The sequence below is a fragment of the Sinohyriopsis cumingii genome, chromosome 8 (genome assembly GCF_028554795.1).
Source record: "Sinohyriopsis cumingii isolate HCF-2022 chromosome 8, ASM2855479v2, whole genome shotgun sequence".
NCBI lineage: Eukaryota > Metazoa > Mollusca > Bivalvia > Unionida > Unionidae > Sinohyriopsis > Sinohyriopsis cumingii.
The window spans coordinates 113,547,227-113,565,791 of NC_142968.1; the positions used below are offsets into that span (position 1 = coordinate 113,547,227).

Below are 18,565 nucleotides of genomic sequence, written 5' to 3' on the forward strand. Positions count from 1 at the left end.
GGATGGATGTATGCATGTGTGTGTATGTATGTATGCATGCATGCATGCATGCATGTATGTATGTATGTATGTATGTATAGATGGATGCATGTATGTGTGTGCATGTATGTATGTATGTATAGATGGATGGATGTATGTGTATGTATGTATAGATGGATGTATGTATGTATGTATGCATGCATGCATGCATGTATGTGTGTGTGTATGTATGTATGTATGTATGCATGTATGTATAGATGGATGGATGGATGGATGAATGGATGGACAGATGTATGCATGTGTGTGTATGTATGTATGTATGTATGTATGTATGTGTGCATGCATGCATGTATGTGTGTGTGTATGTATGTATAGATGGATGGATGGATCTGTGTGTATGTATGTATGTATGTATGTGTAGATGGATGGATGTATGCATGTGTGTGTATGTATGTATGTATGTATGTCTGTATGTATGTATGTATGTGTATGTATGTATAGATGGATGGATGGATGTGTATGTATGTATGTATGTGTATGTATGTATGGATGTATGGATGTATGTGTATGTATGTATAGATGTATGTATGTATGTATGTATGCATGCATGCATGCATGTATGTGTGTGTATGTATGTATGTATGTATAGATGGATGGATGGATGGATGAATGGATGGACAGATGTATGCATGTGTGTGTATGTATGTATGTATGTATGTATGTGTGCATGCATGCATGTATGTGTGTGTGTGTATGTATGTATAGATGGATGGATGGATGTGACTGACTGACTGACTGACTGTATGTGTGTGTGTATGTATGTATAGATGGATGGATGGATGGATGTGTATGTATGCATGCATGCATGCATGCATGCATGCATGTATGTATGTATGTATGTATGTATGTATGTATGTATGTATGTATGTATGTATAGATGGATGGATGGATGTGTATGTATGTATGCATGCATGCATGCATGTATGTATGTATGGATGGATGGATGGATGGATGGATGGATGGATGGATGTGTTCCCTTTTCTTGGCATATTTTTTATTGCATGAGCTTAACATGAGAGAGAAATTACAAGCTGCTCCTCACAACGCACGTAAATTTTTTATTGCGAAAGCTATTATTAAATTAAAAAAACAATTTGGATATTGACAGTCACATGACACGTATGACATTTTGTTACAACTCGTGGAGTCAAACGAAAATTTAATCAAACAGATGCATAAGTAGATGCTAGCCGACATCCAGTTACATAATATAAAGTTGACTGGATGACAATAAATATAAAAACAAAAATAAATTAAGTGTCTTAGGGACTCTGTGTGTGTGTGTGTGTGAGAGAGAGAGAGAGAGAGAGAGAGAGAGAGAGAGAGAAAGGGTGTGTGTAATACAGCGAGTCCCTTTGTGTGTGTTATTTAGGTAAACCAAATAACTGCTGCTAATAACTGGGCGTTTTGTTTCCTGCAACAGAACGTGCATTCAAATGTTGATATCACGTAGGTTGTCCCACGTACAAGCGCCTATACATGTATGAATGTCTCAAGATTTTCTTAACAAGCAAGTTCATTTTTTCTGGATCGATTGTGGAAAAAAAAGAGGGATTCATGTAAGATCGATGCTAGCATTTGGAGTTTCGAATTAGCAAAATAAAAGTGGTATATTCATAAAGCGTTTGTTCAGAACTATTTATGTGTATATTTAGTCATTCAAGAGTAATTGTAGTAATACTAATATCAGCTGTTTGTCCTTGTTTCTTTGTCGTGATGCTTTATGGCACAGCAATACATGATGGCTTTAATAATTCGATTCGATTGTACTAAAGTACATTGCCAAAGAATAAACTAAGGAAGCTCAATCGGTCACATCCGATGGCAGGGTTCAAACCAGTATATTCTTTTTCGAGTCTTAAAAGCTAACCAATGAGACACCGCGGTTTTCAAGTAATAATCGCAATAGTAGTAAACGACGATTTTTCTCTGTACATGTCTGCGAGTGCACGTGTGTTTATGTGTGTCATAAATACTTGACACAAGCGAAGTATGATGTAAAATCTAGTCACATTATGGTGTAGGAAACAACACAATGAGCTAGCAGCATGGAGGGTGAACAGACCATCACTATCCCTGCTGCTGAGTTACATTTTATCAGCATTTTGCACGTCGGCTATCCTTCACCACTCCTTTCTACCCATTGGCATCCTTCACCACTCCTTTCTACCCATTGGCATTGCCAGTTTCCTCATCGTATTGTAACTGTCACTGTAATTCCGGGGTTGATAATAACCTGTTCGTTTTTCCTCTGATTCAAGAGGTGGAGCGTGCCTGACACCATTACGGCCAACCTCGTCCTCTGTTTGAGTCTCCATTGGTGGACGGCTTATGGCAAAGTTGTCATAGTTTGTGCTCTTCGGCTGTCTTATCGTCTGCTTGTTGACCGGAACTGATTCATATACTTCTGGTGAATCTAGAGGTCGCTTCTCAAGGTCATTGTAATTATTGTATGGCTTGGCTATCACCACGTGCACCTAATTTAAAAAAAAAGTTGCGAAAATATGAATTTATCGAAGTATGGCAGTTTTTATGTTTCCTCGAAGTTCTTTCCGATTACTGTCTTAATTGCTAAATTGCTACATAAATCAGGGTTGGCAAGGCACTTCAATTTTGCAAAGTCTGTCATTAATATATTCCATATACGTTAGACAATAAAAACAACAACTTCATAATATAACTGTCTGTTTACAAAGCCCTTGCGATAAATTGAATCCTATTATTTTGGGTAGATTAACTTTGACCAATATTTGCAGGCCCTGCAGCGTTACCTAAATGTTGAAATTTTGAAAGGAGATGAAGGGTATGAAAATACTAGAAAAAGCATATTAAATACATGTTGGGACACTCGTTTTAAGGTGTATGTGCCTTTTTGGTCACTACATCGATGCATTTTGTCAATATTACTTAAATTGTGTGCAACACAAACGATGTATTGTAGTTAACTCTAACTGATAGGATTACCTAGGTTACATTACTGTAATTAAAAATAGGTACTAAATATGTAATCGATTGCCACTAGAACAAACAATTTAATATTCTCAGTTTCTTCACTAAAATGACAAAATGCAAAGTATTCTAAAGATGTTTTGAAACGATTCCTATAAATGTACTCTTCAAACCATAACGGTTGTCTTATTCACACCACTGTGTCCAGCTTGTTAAAACCATAGTGGACACTTAAAATACGTGTGATTGACCTCGACATTACAACAGCATGCTGAATGTAAATCGTTTGGACTTCGTCAATTTTTTATGAAGGTTCCAAAACTAATGCAAAATTAAAATTGCTTCTTATAGTGGCAGTTTGTGAAAGATTTGTATATATCTGCGATTACAATAACGCATTCAAAGTATTAGTGTCAGTTAGAAATGATTAAATTGTTTCGCATTTAAAGTCATTTCGTCCAAATACACGGTGTACAGACCAAAAAACAGGTCCATAAACTTTATGATATCCGTAATCAGCTATTGGTTCTTGACCTGTGCTTGTTTTCTGGGTTATTTCTGTGTATATATGAAAAGTCGCTTACTCTTGCATGGTTGACTGGCGAGCAGCAGCAGCAGACGGCTGATGCGATAAGGGCGAAGATTATTTCGTTGAAGGCGAAAAAGCTGATAAGTATAGGCAAGCACCACTCGTAGGTGTTGGACACTTTCTGAGCTCTCTAAAAGAAGCGAAACCCAAATACATAAGAATGTATTCTGAATAGTTTGATACAAAAAGCTAAATGTGTTAGAATTGTTAATTTGGATCCTGGTTTGGTTTGATGATTGTGGCACAGAGACAAAAATGAGTAATTTAGTACGCACTTATTTTAATTTGGAAGGCTTACGTCATACAAAAATAAGACACGGTGTATACAAATGGAGAGAATCTTGAGATACCATTTACTTTTGTCAACAAAGAGTCTCTAATTAAGAAAATAACCTGAACACTAAGAAAAAAATATTGATGACAAAACGTTTAATATAATCTTACATTTTTGACTCAATTATATTTTCATATACCTTAAAAACATGACATTCAAAGCACAAAGTCTATTGTTCAAGACACACCATACATTATTGTTGTGTGTGAGAGAGAGAGAGAGACTTACGCCTACTGCGATGTAAGCCTCAATAACACAACATGCTGGTCCAAACATTACAACGCATAGTATACACAAAATGAGGAAAGTCACTTTCTGCAATAAAAAGAATTTATTACTTCACTTATACATCCATAATCATTGATAATTAAACAGTAACCTTACATGTATACATCCATAATCAGTGATAATTAGGCAGTACCACTACACTTATACATCCATAATCATTTCATAATTATACAGTATCCTTTCACTCATACATCCATAATCATTGCATAATTAGACGGTACCCTTACACGTATACATCCATAATCAGTGATAATTAGGCAGTACCCTTACACGTATACATCCATAATCAGTGATAATTAGGCTGTACCCCTACACTTATACATCCATAATCAGTGATAATTAGGCCGTACCCCTACACCTATACATCCATAATCAGTGATAATTAGGCAGTACCCTTATACTTATACATCCATAATTAGTGATAATTAGGCCGTACCCCTACACTTATACATCCATAATCAGTGATAATTAGGCAGTACCCTTATACTTATACATCCATAATCAGTGATAATTAGGCAGTACACTTATACATCCATAATCAGTGATAATTAGGCAGTACCCCTACACTTATATATCCATAATCAGTGATAATTAGGCTGTACCCTTATACTTATACATCCATAATCAGTGATAATTAGGCAGTACCCTTACACGTATACATGCATAATCAGTGATAATTAGGCAGTACCCCTACACTTATACATCCATAATCAGTGATAATTAGGCAGTACTACTACACTTATACATCCATAATCATTTCATAATTAGGCAGGACCCCTACACTTATACATCCATAATCAGTGATAATTAGGCAGTACCCTTATACTTATACATCCATAATCAGTGATAATTAGGCAGTACCCTTACACGTATACATCCATAAACAGTGATAATTAGGCAGTACCCCTACACTTATACATCCATAATCAGTGATAATTAGGCAGTACCCCTACACGTATACATCCATAAGCAGTGATAATTAGGCAGTACCCCTACACTTATACATCCATAATCAGTGATAATTAGGCAGTACCCTTACACTTATACATCCATAATCATTTCATAATTAGGCAGTACCCCTACACTTATACATCCATAATCAGTGATAATTAGGCAGTACCCTTATACTTATACATCCATAATCAGTGATAATTAGGCAGTACCCCTACACTTATACATCCATAATCAGTGATAATTAGGCAGTACCCTTATACTTATACATCCATAATCAGTGATAATTAGGCAGTACCCCTACACGTATACATCCATAAGCAGTGATAATTAGGCAGTACCCCTACACTTATACATCCATAATCAGTGATAATTAGGCAGTACCCCTACACGTATACATCCATAAGCAGTGATAATTAGGCAGTACCCCTACACTTATACATCCATAATCAGTGATAATTAGGCAGTACCCTTACACTTATACATCCATAATCAGTGATAATTAGGCAGTACCCTTATACTTATACATCCATAATCAGTGATAATTAGGCAGTACCCCTACACGTATACATCCATAAGCAGTGATAATTAGGCAGTACCCCTACACTTATACATCCATAATCAGTGATAATTAGGCAGTACCCCTACACGTATACATCCATAAGCAGTGATAATTAGGCAGTACCCCTACACTTATACATCCATAATCAGTGATAATTAGGCAGTACCCTTACACTTATACATCCATAATCATTTCATAATTAGGCAGTACCCCTACACTTATACATCCATAATCAGTGATAATTAGGCAGTACCCTTATACTTATACATCCATAATCAGTGATAATTAGGCAGTACCCCTACACTTATACATCCATAATCAGTGATAATTAGGCAGTACCCCTACACTTATACATCCATAATCAGTGATAATTAGGCAGTACCCTTATACTTATACATCCATAATCATTTCATAATTAGGCAGTACCCTTACACTTATACATCCATAATCATTTCATAATTAGGCAGTACCCTTACACTTATACATCCATAATCATTTCATAATTAGGCAGTACCCCTACACTTATACATCCATAATCAGTGATAATTAGGCAGTACCCATACACTTATACATCCATAATCAGTGATAATTAGGCAGTACCCTTATACTTATACATCCATAATCAGTGATAATTAGGTAGTACCCTTATACTTATACATCCATAATCAGTGATAATTAGGCAGTACCCATACACTTATACATCCATAATCAGTGATAATTAGGCAGTACCCCTACACTTATACATCCGTAATCATTTCATAATTAGGCAGTACCCTTACACTTATACATCCAAGACGTTCACTAAAAAACTGAGTCGGAGAATATTGTCACTGTTCTGTATACAAAAAGACGAAGGGCGTGACGTGACGAATATTGCTGTAAATTACATTTCTTTAGTAAGAGGTACATTGGACATAACTAGGTGATTCAACCTACATTCAGTTAAATACTAACCCCAACACAGTCATGTATTACTGGAAAAAAAAATCCAACTCTTAGTTTATACGCTGTTTTCATACGGGAAGAGGGTAATAACTAAGACCGAGGCTATAGCAGTGTTTTCATACACGAAGAGAATAATTACTTACACCGAGGCTATATCAGTGCTTTCATACAGGAAGAGGGTAGTTATTAAGGCCTTGGCCAAAACAGTACTTGTCAAAGACATTCTATCCATTTTAAAGGCAGGCGTTATTATTGTTGCCATGTTCCGTGGACTAAACTTTGCCTACGCGGAGCAGCTAGATGTCAGGAACGTGTTAGGTGGTTGAGGCGGTATGTCTTGCATGAGTGATTTGTAGGAATGTTAACATATTTTAGTCACATATATAGAAACTGTATGATAAACAAATGTTAACATACAATTTGATACTTTAAGAAGTTATGCAATTAACTGATATTCATATTTGGGAGACGGAAACTTTTAAAATACTTTTTCTAAAGGTGAATAATAGAGATGGAAAACAGTTTTAAGCTACCAAATCTTTAGTAAATTTGCTCATAATAGAGAAGATGTGACTATATTTAGTTTATTTCATACTTACAAAATAACTCAGTGTTTGTACTTGCTTGCTTGACATACACGTTCCCGTCGATCCGCACACAATAAACTGTTTAGAATATCAAGAGGAACAAATGTAAAAATGTACTTTTGAATAATGCCGATATCATGAAAGAATAAATAAAGCAATTGAAAATTTCTCTACAATTTGTACCTCTATTATGACAGAATAAAGTAAACCATATCAATATGTCTCTCTAATTTATGTCTATATGATGACAGAATAAAGTAAACCATATCAATATATCTCAAACATTTATATCTGTATTATAACAGAATAAAGTAAAGCAGCTATATTAATGGGAAAAGGATAGATTATACATAATTGTGTAAATGGGTACATACATAACTGATCTGAGACACATAGATAAAAACAAATAACCAAGCCTATTGCACAAAACTGTATTTCTTCTTTCTTTTCCTGTACCATCTTATTTATTTCAGGTGGAGCAAATTTACTGCCGTTTAAGCTGAGATATCATTCCTATAACGACTGAACTAGTCTCATGCAAAACGTTTAAAGCTGTTTTTTCATAAAGAATTAGATACGTTCATTATACAGCCCACCAAAGTGCACTTGCCATTTCTGGATACGGAATTGTAACCACTGGTAAGAAAGGAGATAAATACACTATTAAGACGAAATGAAAACAATGGATAGAAAGAAAGAAAAGACAGACATACAGTTAGACGGACAGAAAGAACTTGCCCAGAGGCCACACCAGATCGGCGTCGAAATTATCGTGAGAGAAGTGACGGTGTCGTTGGAATTAGCTGGTGGGATGAACATATAGAGACACAAGTCTATTATCCCTAGAACGATGCAGAAGACACCGGCTCCGATTTGAAATGATCCCAAGATCTAATATATATATATATATATATATATATATATATATATATATATATATATATATATATATATATATATATATATATATATATATATATATATATATATATATATATATATATATATATATAAAATGTACAATTAAACAAAACAACATCTGCTTAATGACTGAGTGAGGAAGCCGAGAGGGGCATAGTGATTAGCGTGCCGAATTCGCAACCAGAATCGCGCAATTTTAAACCCTAACCTATCCTAGAAGGCCGCTCTTGAGTGTCTCAAAGAAAGGTATTAACTACAACTGCGTCAACACAATATAGCCTGATGCTCCGTTAAACAAAAGTAACTTGATTACTTCAGTCGCCTCAGCACAATACAGCCTGATGTTTCTTTAAACACAAATAACAAATTTAACCCAGTTACATCAACACAATACAATCTGATGTTCTGTTAAACACCAATAACCTAATTACTCCAGTTACACCATCACAATACAGCCTGCTGTTCCGTTAAACACCAATAACTCAATTCAATCGTGCACGAAATTAATCAAGGGTATGTTATGTCAACAATATATAAAGGGAAACCTGGATAAACTCTGGCTTTTAGAAACAATTCATTATTTTTCTAGTTGCATTATGTGCGTCCGGTCTTAGTTGCGATAAAAAAATTGTCTTTATTGAAGGGGAACAGTTGAAGAGATTTATTGATTTAAATTACACAAATTCAACACCGAACTTGATCTGAGTTAATATAGTGCGTTGTCATTTTGGGAGTGATCTATAGATATTATTAAGACATAATTTTTAAGTTCACGTAATCAGATTGAAGTTTTCTCTAAATTGTGTTAAAAGTAACTTTTCATTAAATTATATTGAAGTCATTTTCTGCTAAAATATATTGAGATTAATTTCATTTATTTCTGTTTTACAACTATATACTATTTTAATAAAGATCGCGCCCTTATGAGCAACGGCAAAACTCCCTTGCACAATACATTTCTCTTGTATCGTAAAGTCAGCAAAAATTACACTCGGTAAGTTGTGGAGGCTGTGGAACTAATGAGTTCCAACAATTCCTTCTGAATGAGTAAGCAGGCTGATGTGGCAGAATTATCTGTGTGATGACGTAGTCAACACAGTGTCTTTGAGAAGAGACGGGAGCCTCGTTCTGATTAGAGACGAACGAACGCAAGAAAACTAGACGTATGTCCATATTTGGCCATGGGCATACGTTCAAAATTGCGTATAAATTGAGAATAGGCTTGTGCAAAATCAGTTCGTTCATCGAGGAATCAGGAGACTCTGTCTGTCTCTTCTTACAGGTAAAAATCATCTTTGTTCGTAAACTTCTTTTAAGAATAGGCACTTTTTAATATTTTAGATTTTAACGGTAAGGTTCATATTTTTGCAACATTTTTCTGAGTTCTTTTATTTTATTTTATAATGTAAGGGAATGTTTAATTGTTTCAAATAATTTATATTTATTTGTATTTGTGGTGATTATTATTGGAAAAGACGAGTTCGTTACCAACTTCATGTTTAGATTTAATGTGGAAATAAAATATTCTTTAAGTAATAAAAAAATAATGTTTAATAACCTATTCCAAATTAGTATTCTAATTTAAATTTAGTAAAATAATTCTTCAAAATGATTGTTGCATTAATCACAATTATTAAATTGTATACTCTTTGGCTATCATCAAGTTAATTGAGATTTAACTATCTGCATTATGTTTTAAAATACAGAAATTATAGAAATATATGAAGTTGGAAAGCTCGAAGGAAAAGTGTAATCTTATATGTATTTCGTGTATTTTAAATATCAAGTCTTTATAGGTGTATATCTAGAATGCAGTATTATATATATATATATATATATATATATATATATATATATATATATATATATATATATATATATATATATATATATATATATATATATATATATATATATATATATATATATATATAAATTATTTAAATAAAGTTATTTCTTCGAGGAATCAGGAGACTCTGTCTTTTCTTAGAGCATCCCGTACCTCCGCTTGCCATTTTCCCCAAGATGTAGCCATATCTACACCGTTATGAGTGACACCTCTTTTAAGAGAGCCTGAACTCTTTGTTCTCTCTCTCTCTCTCTCTCTCTCTCACACACACACACACACACACACACACACACCATGAGCAAAGACATTTTTTGACTTACACGTTGTTCCTTCTCATAGCAAGAATCGCGAAAAAGGTACACACATAATAATTATCATAACAATATTATGAACTTCTGAGAGAGTGACATGTTTAAGGTGAGATATTTGCATTTGCAACATGCATAATGGAGAGAATATTGCCATACCTCTATGTTACTTTCGGGTAGTCTGACTGAAATGTTTTGGATATTTTACTTATGGAAATTGTACATGATCTCAACACATAGCTAACCAAAATGACTGTTCCTATATAATTGAAAAAGTCTAAAGTATACAATCTTAAGCAGTTAATAAAAATAGGGAAAACGAATTTTGCCAACCTACACAATACCAGGTTCTGAAAGTGCATTGAATGAATTACCAAATATGTAAAATGTTTTTAAAAAAATAATTAAACGCTTTTTTTTAAAATTTACCTTTGAAGTTCAGGAAGTGAAAATGACCACATCTGAAGTAAGACCAAATTGTATACTATATAATCCACATTACACCCATCTATCATACACCACAATAAAGGGTATTACAAGTTCTTTTAACGCTATATTAGATATACAAGGTCTTTTTAAATAGCCATTATAGCTAATGGGAAGAAACGGGGAAATTCGTTTTCCTTAAAAATCTACCCTCTGCGAAATACGAATCAATAGAGCACCACTTAGCCAAAGCTCAAAATTACTTTATTACTCGTATCCCCGAGAGTTCTGTATATACCGATACCAATGCTCCACAGCAGACCTTTGTTGTACAACATCACTGCGATAGCTTATACCTGGCGACATCTGGTAACCCTATCCATTGGCGACATGTAGAAAGGGATGAAGAGTTTATAGGAATGTTCTGTTGAGGTTATGGAAATGAATTCCATATGTATTAACTTAAGACAAGTCCAACTGCACACTTCACAGACCGCGATCTGTCGTCGCATGATGCAGATCTGGGTCTGTGCAGTTTGTTATAAATAATTAGTAGAACAAGCAGCACATATCCTGATCTACAGCTCTGTATGCGAAGGCAAGTCAGGTTCCATGTTGTTTGCAGTTTGATCCGACTTGTAAGCAAGTATATACGGTGTGCCTATTATTGTCACTTCCACATTGTCAGCAGGACGTAGTGAAAATCCCTTCATCTCTCTACCTGTGTCCAGTGCAAAGATATTAACTTTAATTTGTTTTCGTCTGTTCATATTTACGGTGCAATAAATTTATATTGTATTTGTAACAATCAGCGCTGAGACAGAGACACGGACACACACATAAAGAAAGGGATTGTTTGGATTCAGACTTAAACAAATAATGACGATCTTGAATTAAAACAGTTTAGATTAGTCTAATTTTTTCATTGTGAATTCATATAGAGACATATTTTATTTGATTTGTTATTTACCTTGAAACCAGAGAAGGGGAAGTTACCCAGGTTGGACGTGTCCACTCCCTCCACCTCCATGAAGTCCTCGCTTGCTTTCTTCTGCATTCTTTGTTTACCTTGCTTCAATTCCAGAAATCTGTAATATAATCGTATGTTAATAAAATCAAGAATGGCTTCTAATCGTTATTATACTATTGCGGTGCTGTGGTTGCTAACACTGATACTACTGATGCTGATGATGATGATGTTATTGCTACCGAAATGGCTGTGTAGGTTGCTGCTGCTGCCGCTACTACTACTACTACTACTACGGAGCAACAAATATCTATGAAATGAAATCCACCACTACGGTTCTGTTGAAACTAGCTGCTAAAGTTTTATATACGTGAAAATGTGTTTTTACTCCGAGACTAAAAAATTTCATCGGTATTAATATGCCTCATTTTGTTCCGGGTATCCTCGTGCGTTTCTTAGGGCAATATCTTTTTAGAAATGTCATACATTTAATCATTGTCAGATTAACGCTAAACACGAGAAGATAGCGAGATTTTATTATATTCGGAAGCATTATTCCCGATGATAGACAAATGTTTGAGCTGGTGAAACAACGTGATTTGAGTATATTTACACGACCGTAGCAATAAAGTTATATTAGGTCTATTTACACGACAATAGCAACAAACGTATAGTATGAGGTATATTTACACGGCCGTTCCAATAAACCTAGGTCCTTGGTGTGCATAATCCAACAAAGATTAACACATTTTTATTTGGAAAGAGTAAGGAGTGAGACAGTCTTTATTAACAAGATAAGTTTCATGTTTTTGTCTCGGCATGGAAATAAAAATAATAAATTGCAAAATAGGTGCAGAAAGATTAAATCTATGAACTGTCAACTTTTATTAAACTAGTCCCGAGTATTTGAAAACTTATCATTTGTCCCGAATGCCTAAACACGATATGTATATAGGCTTGGTCCATTTACATGTTAGGTTTAAATGGGAATTACTGTTTATAATGTATGGATTTTAACCAATCAGAAAGCTGCTCTTTAATCGTCATAGCGCTCAGTTGACCGTGTTGACTATGAATGATTTGTAAACTTGACTGTTCCTCTTCAATGTATGATTTATCACGGATTTACTTCATATAATGTTACTTATTGTGTAATATCTTTCATTCATCCAATCAGAAACAGTTATTAGGATCCCTATCTCTTTCACAAAAGTGACTTGTTTACTTGGCTTCCTCAGGCTGGAATCTTTTCGGCTGCTACTTCAGTTCTAGGATTAGATAATTTACCACAAATAATATATATTTCCCAAAAAAGTTTCGAGATCTTTTTTCATGAATTCTACAATTAATGGACTTGAGTACCATAAGAAGTGACTACCGGCACCTCTATTGAGCACTAAAAACATTCAGTTTTGGGCAGCTATATAAATAGCAAAATGAGAAATTTTTAAAGGTGGATGAAAGCATTACCGTTTAAAAGAATAATTAAATTTTAGTTTTTATTATTTTTAAAATTTTTATTTTAATTCATTGTTGATCATTCAATTTGACTGAAAATAGAGAAATGAAGTATTTAATCGCCCATCATTTTGCTGTTGCCATTCTACGTTAAGTAGCCACGTAATTGTTGAATAATGGAGTCTTCGATGCTGCCTGCTAATTCAAAAATAATATTTTAAAAATACAATGATATAATATAAACAACTGCAATAACATCATTGATATCTCAGAAATTCAAAGCATTTAATTTATCAAAATAAAGAAGATATTTTATTGTTTTTTGTCTTTCTGTTTTTGATTAGTATAATTATGATATGATTTGGTTTATTGACAGATAACTACCTCGGGTAAAATTGGATTTAAAATCGTACCTTACAATAGCACATTTTTGTACTTATAACCTCGTTTTCATTAGTTTTATTGTTTGTTACCATTTTTATCTTTATAAGTAGTATTAGTAGTGATATCAGCAGCAGCAATATAAATTAAAGTAGCAATAATAGTGTTAGTGCAGCAAATACATCCTCATCACAACAGCCACCATCATTATCATCATCTTCGTTATTGCTGCCACCACATCCATCTACTCTGAGCTTGCAATTACCTTTTGTGATAAGACAACACGTTGTCTTTCTTCCTTGGACTATTGACTTCTGAGTGCATGGAATGTCCCCACACGAATTGCGCCATGCTTCACATAAAAGCTACAACCAGTATGATCAAGTTTTATTCCATTAATCTAAACACGATGAACTCTGGAGTTTGTTCTCCAAGAATCGCAAATTAAAAATCTAATATTTTTCGGGGGTTGAATGCCTCCTATATGTATATATGTATAGTATCACTTGAGCTTCAAAACGTTCATAATCTTCGAGAAAGTAGAACTTGCGTCTTTTATCAGTAATGATATGGCAAGAACTATCTACTTGTTTTTGTTCTTCCTTTTATCTTTCTAACAACATCCATTATGAGTTACACAGTCCTCTGTTGAAATATCTTAAACCTATTGCTCACTTGAAATCCTGTAGAACTTTCTAGATCTGACTAAAATGTTTGTTTCTTTCTTGTTCGATTCAACGATTTGTTTTCTGATGAAAGAGTCTTGTTTTTATAAACACCAGCTAGGACATAAAACACGGCAATGGACTTGTTTGCATGTTATCTCCCTGTATGAATGGGATTCACTCTGATGTCTTCATCCTGGAATTTAATTTGTTAGAAATTGCGGTGACAAGGACTTGAAATATAAAGTATTTGTATTGGCCTTTTGCTGCTTAAACAGTCACTGGGGGGTCCTTGTTACTGTTCATTTTAATATTTGTTCATTCCATAAGAAGATATGCGATGCAATTCTGACATACGTCATCAAGGATATTTAAAATCTTCCCGTGCGTGTCTTGATGGATTATATTTTGAATATTCGTGAATCTGACAAATATATAAATGTGACATATTCTAAGTCAAATTCTGAATAAATGAATGTTAGATTACAGTGTAAATTATGTTACTCGCCTGAGTCGGGCATTAATATGAATTAATAATAGAAACCATTTATGGAAACGAGAGTCAAATAATAATCAAAAGACTGTCTGCTGTGTTTACGTAAATGGAAACCCCTTTTATGCCAAATCGATAAAGTTTCTTTCCTCGTTCCTCTAGTGTATTTTGAAACCCGCTTACAACTGCTATACAACCGCAGTCTTTAAAGTGATGACGGTTTTGAAAGAACCCAAGAATCTTTCTCTAAACCTAGATTAAAACTGACCCCTTCTGACATCTTTTTTCTTTCCTTTTTGTTGCTCATTTCGCATACTGTCCTGTACAACGTTTCTTGCATATCAGAATATGCATTTTTCAGCGCATTTTAACACCGCCAACATAATAATGACAACAAAAATATCAAATTTTAGAAGACAAAATAATCTTTGAGGGCTGTGACTTTTAAGGCCTGGAAAATTTTTTAATTGTTAGAACCGTTGATACGTAATACATACTGTAGAAAACTCGAAAGTTCAAGAAAATGGCGTTTCCTCCATTTCTGAGTGGTACTAATGTTCTGCTGCATTTATTTGACAACGAAACGAAACAAAATGTCTTCTTCATAACTACGAATGGCCCCTGGGTAAGTGCTATATTTAAATGTAATGATCGGCAATTTTGATTTATTTAAATCGGCCCACAGCACTACTAGGGTTTTGACTTCGCCTGAATTGCGTGGCATAATTGGGATACCAAGGTGTTATGCGTAATCACCAGGTTAATATATCCTCCGAAGTAATCCTATATTTTTACCATTCCAAAATTATGCGATTTCATTCTTTTAGGCATTTCTCTTTGTATCGAGTTTGGAAAGCATTGCGATGTAATTGCAGAAACTAATACAACAGAATATAGACCTACGTAAAAATGTATGTAAAAATGGTGATTTCGTTTGGTACCTAATGTTATAAAAAAAAAAAAAAACAACGGTTGCTGAAAGGTAAAATAAAGAAGCAATATATATTATAAAATTAACCATCCGTAAAATGTGAACTTTAACAAACTTGTGGAATATTCGTCTTGTAAATCCGGGTCATGTAAAAACGGCATTACTTATAGCCAGACTAAAAGATATCGATGTGTCATTTCAGATGCTTGTCAATTGCAAAATTCTTTTAAATTAATTAAAAACACATATTCAAAACAGGAATTATCCTGTACATGTAATTCTGCGTTAAAATCTAGCTCAGAATTATGTTTTAAACACTCCAGAATATGCGAAAAATAAATTTTAAGAAAAGGTTCCTATGATAATACAGTATCATCCTTCATGAAATTATAAAGACCTTAAGTTAATAAGTATTGGAGTGCCCTCAAATTATCAAATACAAACAGAACAAAATCACTTCACAAATACAAGTTAAATCTGCTTATAGAAGACCGAGTAGTTTGCAAGAATTTTTTTTATTAGAACTAAAGCAACAGAGAATATAAAAATGATGTTTTTCATCGTCTAAACGTAACAGAAGTAGGTGCTCGCAGAGTATCAATATGAGAGAAAATGTATATTCTAGTAGTTCTAAATCAAACTAATTGTTTTCTATACGTTATAACACTCACAGCGTATCAACTGATGTCATTTTATTCATAACCCTTAAAACATGCAACATGCAATACGTTGGACAAACACTTCAATAAGTTTCTAATAGAAAACTTAGATCCTACGTTCTTCTCTAATGTTTCAATACATTTTAATACAAATACTCACTCTATACGGGATTTTTCTTTTTTGCATGGAGAGATGAAGAAAATGATTACAAAAAGTTAAGTGATTCGCCTATTAGAAACTTTGTAACAAAATAAATCAGTGGCCTTAATAATAAGTCATTATATATATATATATATATATATATATATATATATATATATATATATATATATATATATATATATATATATATATATATATATATATATATATATATATATATATATATATATATATATATATATATATATAGTGTGTGTGTGTGTGTGGTGTGTGTTGGTACTTACCTCTTGTCTATAAACTAAAGAAAACCTAAAGTCCATACGTACATTATTAGCACGTGTGTATTTTGGTGGTATCGGTATAAATACTTGGAGAATTAGCAGCAGTAGATGATTTCTGTCAATAAAAGCACACCTATTTAAATTCGGCAAGTCACTATGTTAGTATTATACGTGTCCTTTATTGATTTTTTGTTTAAAATTAAAAAATCATTCGAATTGCTTACTTGAACAAACGCAGTAGGAGACGCTACTTTTACCTCTGTGCCTGGATAAAGTGAGGTTAAAAAGGACACGGATGTTACATGGGAATAGCATAAGTCCTTATGACGTCAGACTTCTTGTCTCTCAGGATATCATCACGTATTCCGAGAATTTCCTTTCTTCAATACCTGTTTATGATTTACACCATGTACCCGCGTACTTGGTGACATCTTACACTTGCTGTTCATTCACAATCAGCCAGTGAAGGATCAGCATACCGATCGTGATCCATGTGCATCGAAAGTCACACGCACAGAACTCAGTACCTTATGAGTCAGCTAAATTCAAATTTTTGAAGATATATGCAGCCTAACTTTATTCAAAATGTGGATGAACTCTCGTAGACTGTATACACAGGCGTTCTTTTCACAACATAAACTCATCAAGTTCTATTCAAGCACTTCAGGTAAATATTGCGTCTTATATGATACGTAAGGTGCTTTCAAACAAAAAAGAAAAGGTATTTACAAAAAAGTACAAATTAGGGAAGAAGTATGAATCTTATCACCATAAGTGCTTGTTAATGAGTCAGGTGTGTTAACGTTCGGTCAGTGGAGGAAGAATTTTAATTTGTACTCTATATTAAGGGTCTTAAGACTTTAGCTAGATAGAGAGGCATTGATCTGTGATGGTCAGAAAATCACTGATTTGTAAACATGGTTTGAAATGGTCAGAAAAGCATTGATTTGTGAACAGTTTGATAGGGTTTCAATTTAAGAGCATAAAACGTTTGGGATGATGCCCAAGAAAAATGTGTACTCTCATCAACATCAGAATACACACACACCTATGCAGCGATTCCATATGACGTTTGTGTGTGTGTGTGTGTGTGTATGTATATATATATATATATATATATATATATATATATATATATATATATATATATATATATATATATATATATATATATATATAATGCGGGTAAGAAAAATCATTTTAAGTTGATATCGAGATCGTTTTGTAACTTTTCTGTAAGTTTTATATGAATGCATGCTTATCAAACTGATTGCATCAAACATAGTTATCGACACTGCTAATATACTGCAGGGATTACATCCAAGTTGACGATAGCAAGAATGGGTAAATCTTGAGCATATATAATCCCTCAAGATTATTCACTAAGTCGGCAAATGCCGTTACTGCCGTATGTCACGGTAAATGCAAAACACGACTACACTTAAAATCATATGGATGGTCTATTACGAACAAATTGTATTTCATTTAAAATCCCCATGCTATTATCACTGACCAAGCAAAACTAAAAGGATTCACTTAAATGTCGTTTGTCAATATTATTGCTAAGTTGAAATTATTCAAATATCTCTTTCTCCTGGAAAGTCGAGTGATATTAGAATACCATTATTACACATGCCTGTATTTGTGTAATTTTGTGTAATTTTGTACTGTAGAGTCCAACTATGGATGCCAAAGTGTCCGTATTTGTGTAATTTTGCATTCTAAAATTGTTACGAAGGGTACCAACGTTGTTACTATGCTACTGTGCACACAATGGAACTCACCCACAAATTAATCTCATCCAACAAATCCAAGTTCC

General features: G+C 33.8%; 1 protein-coding gene across 4 annotated transcripts in view; it reads right to left on the bottom strand.

Moving 5' to 3' along the window:
• Window positions 1-1,074: 1,074 nt before the first annotated feature.
• Window positions 1,075-18,565, bottom strand: part of LOC149794407 (uncharacterized) — a 49,458-nt gene continuing 31,967 nt past the window's right edge. The window contains exons 1-7 of one of the 4 annotated variants that reach the window (XM_089968599.1): window positions 16,971-16,990; window positions 11,719-11,836; window positions 7,983-8,135; window positions 7,257-7,322; window positions 4,140-4,226; window positions 3,573-3,707; window positions 1,075-2,516 (exon numbers count right to left, since the gene is read on the bottom strand). In XM_089968599.1, coding sequence (XP_089824725.1) covers window positions 2,193-2,516; window positions 3,573-3,707; window positions 4,140-4,226; window positions 7,257-7,322; window positions 7,983-8,135; window positions 11,719-11,805 — 852 coding nt within the window. In that variant the 5' untranslated portion in view covers window positions 11,806-11,836; window positions 16,971-16,990 and the 3' untranslated portion in view covers window positions 1,075-2,192. Of the gene's footprint in view, window positions 2,517-3,572; window positions 3,708-4,139; window positions 4,227-7,256; window positions 7,323-7,982; window positions 8,136-11,718; window positions 11,837-13,819; window positions 13,839-16,749; window positions 16,890-16,970; window positions 16,991-18,565 lie in introns of those variants that run through there. The other 3 variants (XM_089968598.1, XM_089968595.1, XM_089968596.1) reach the window with 3 other exon arrangements.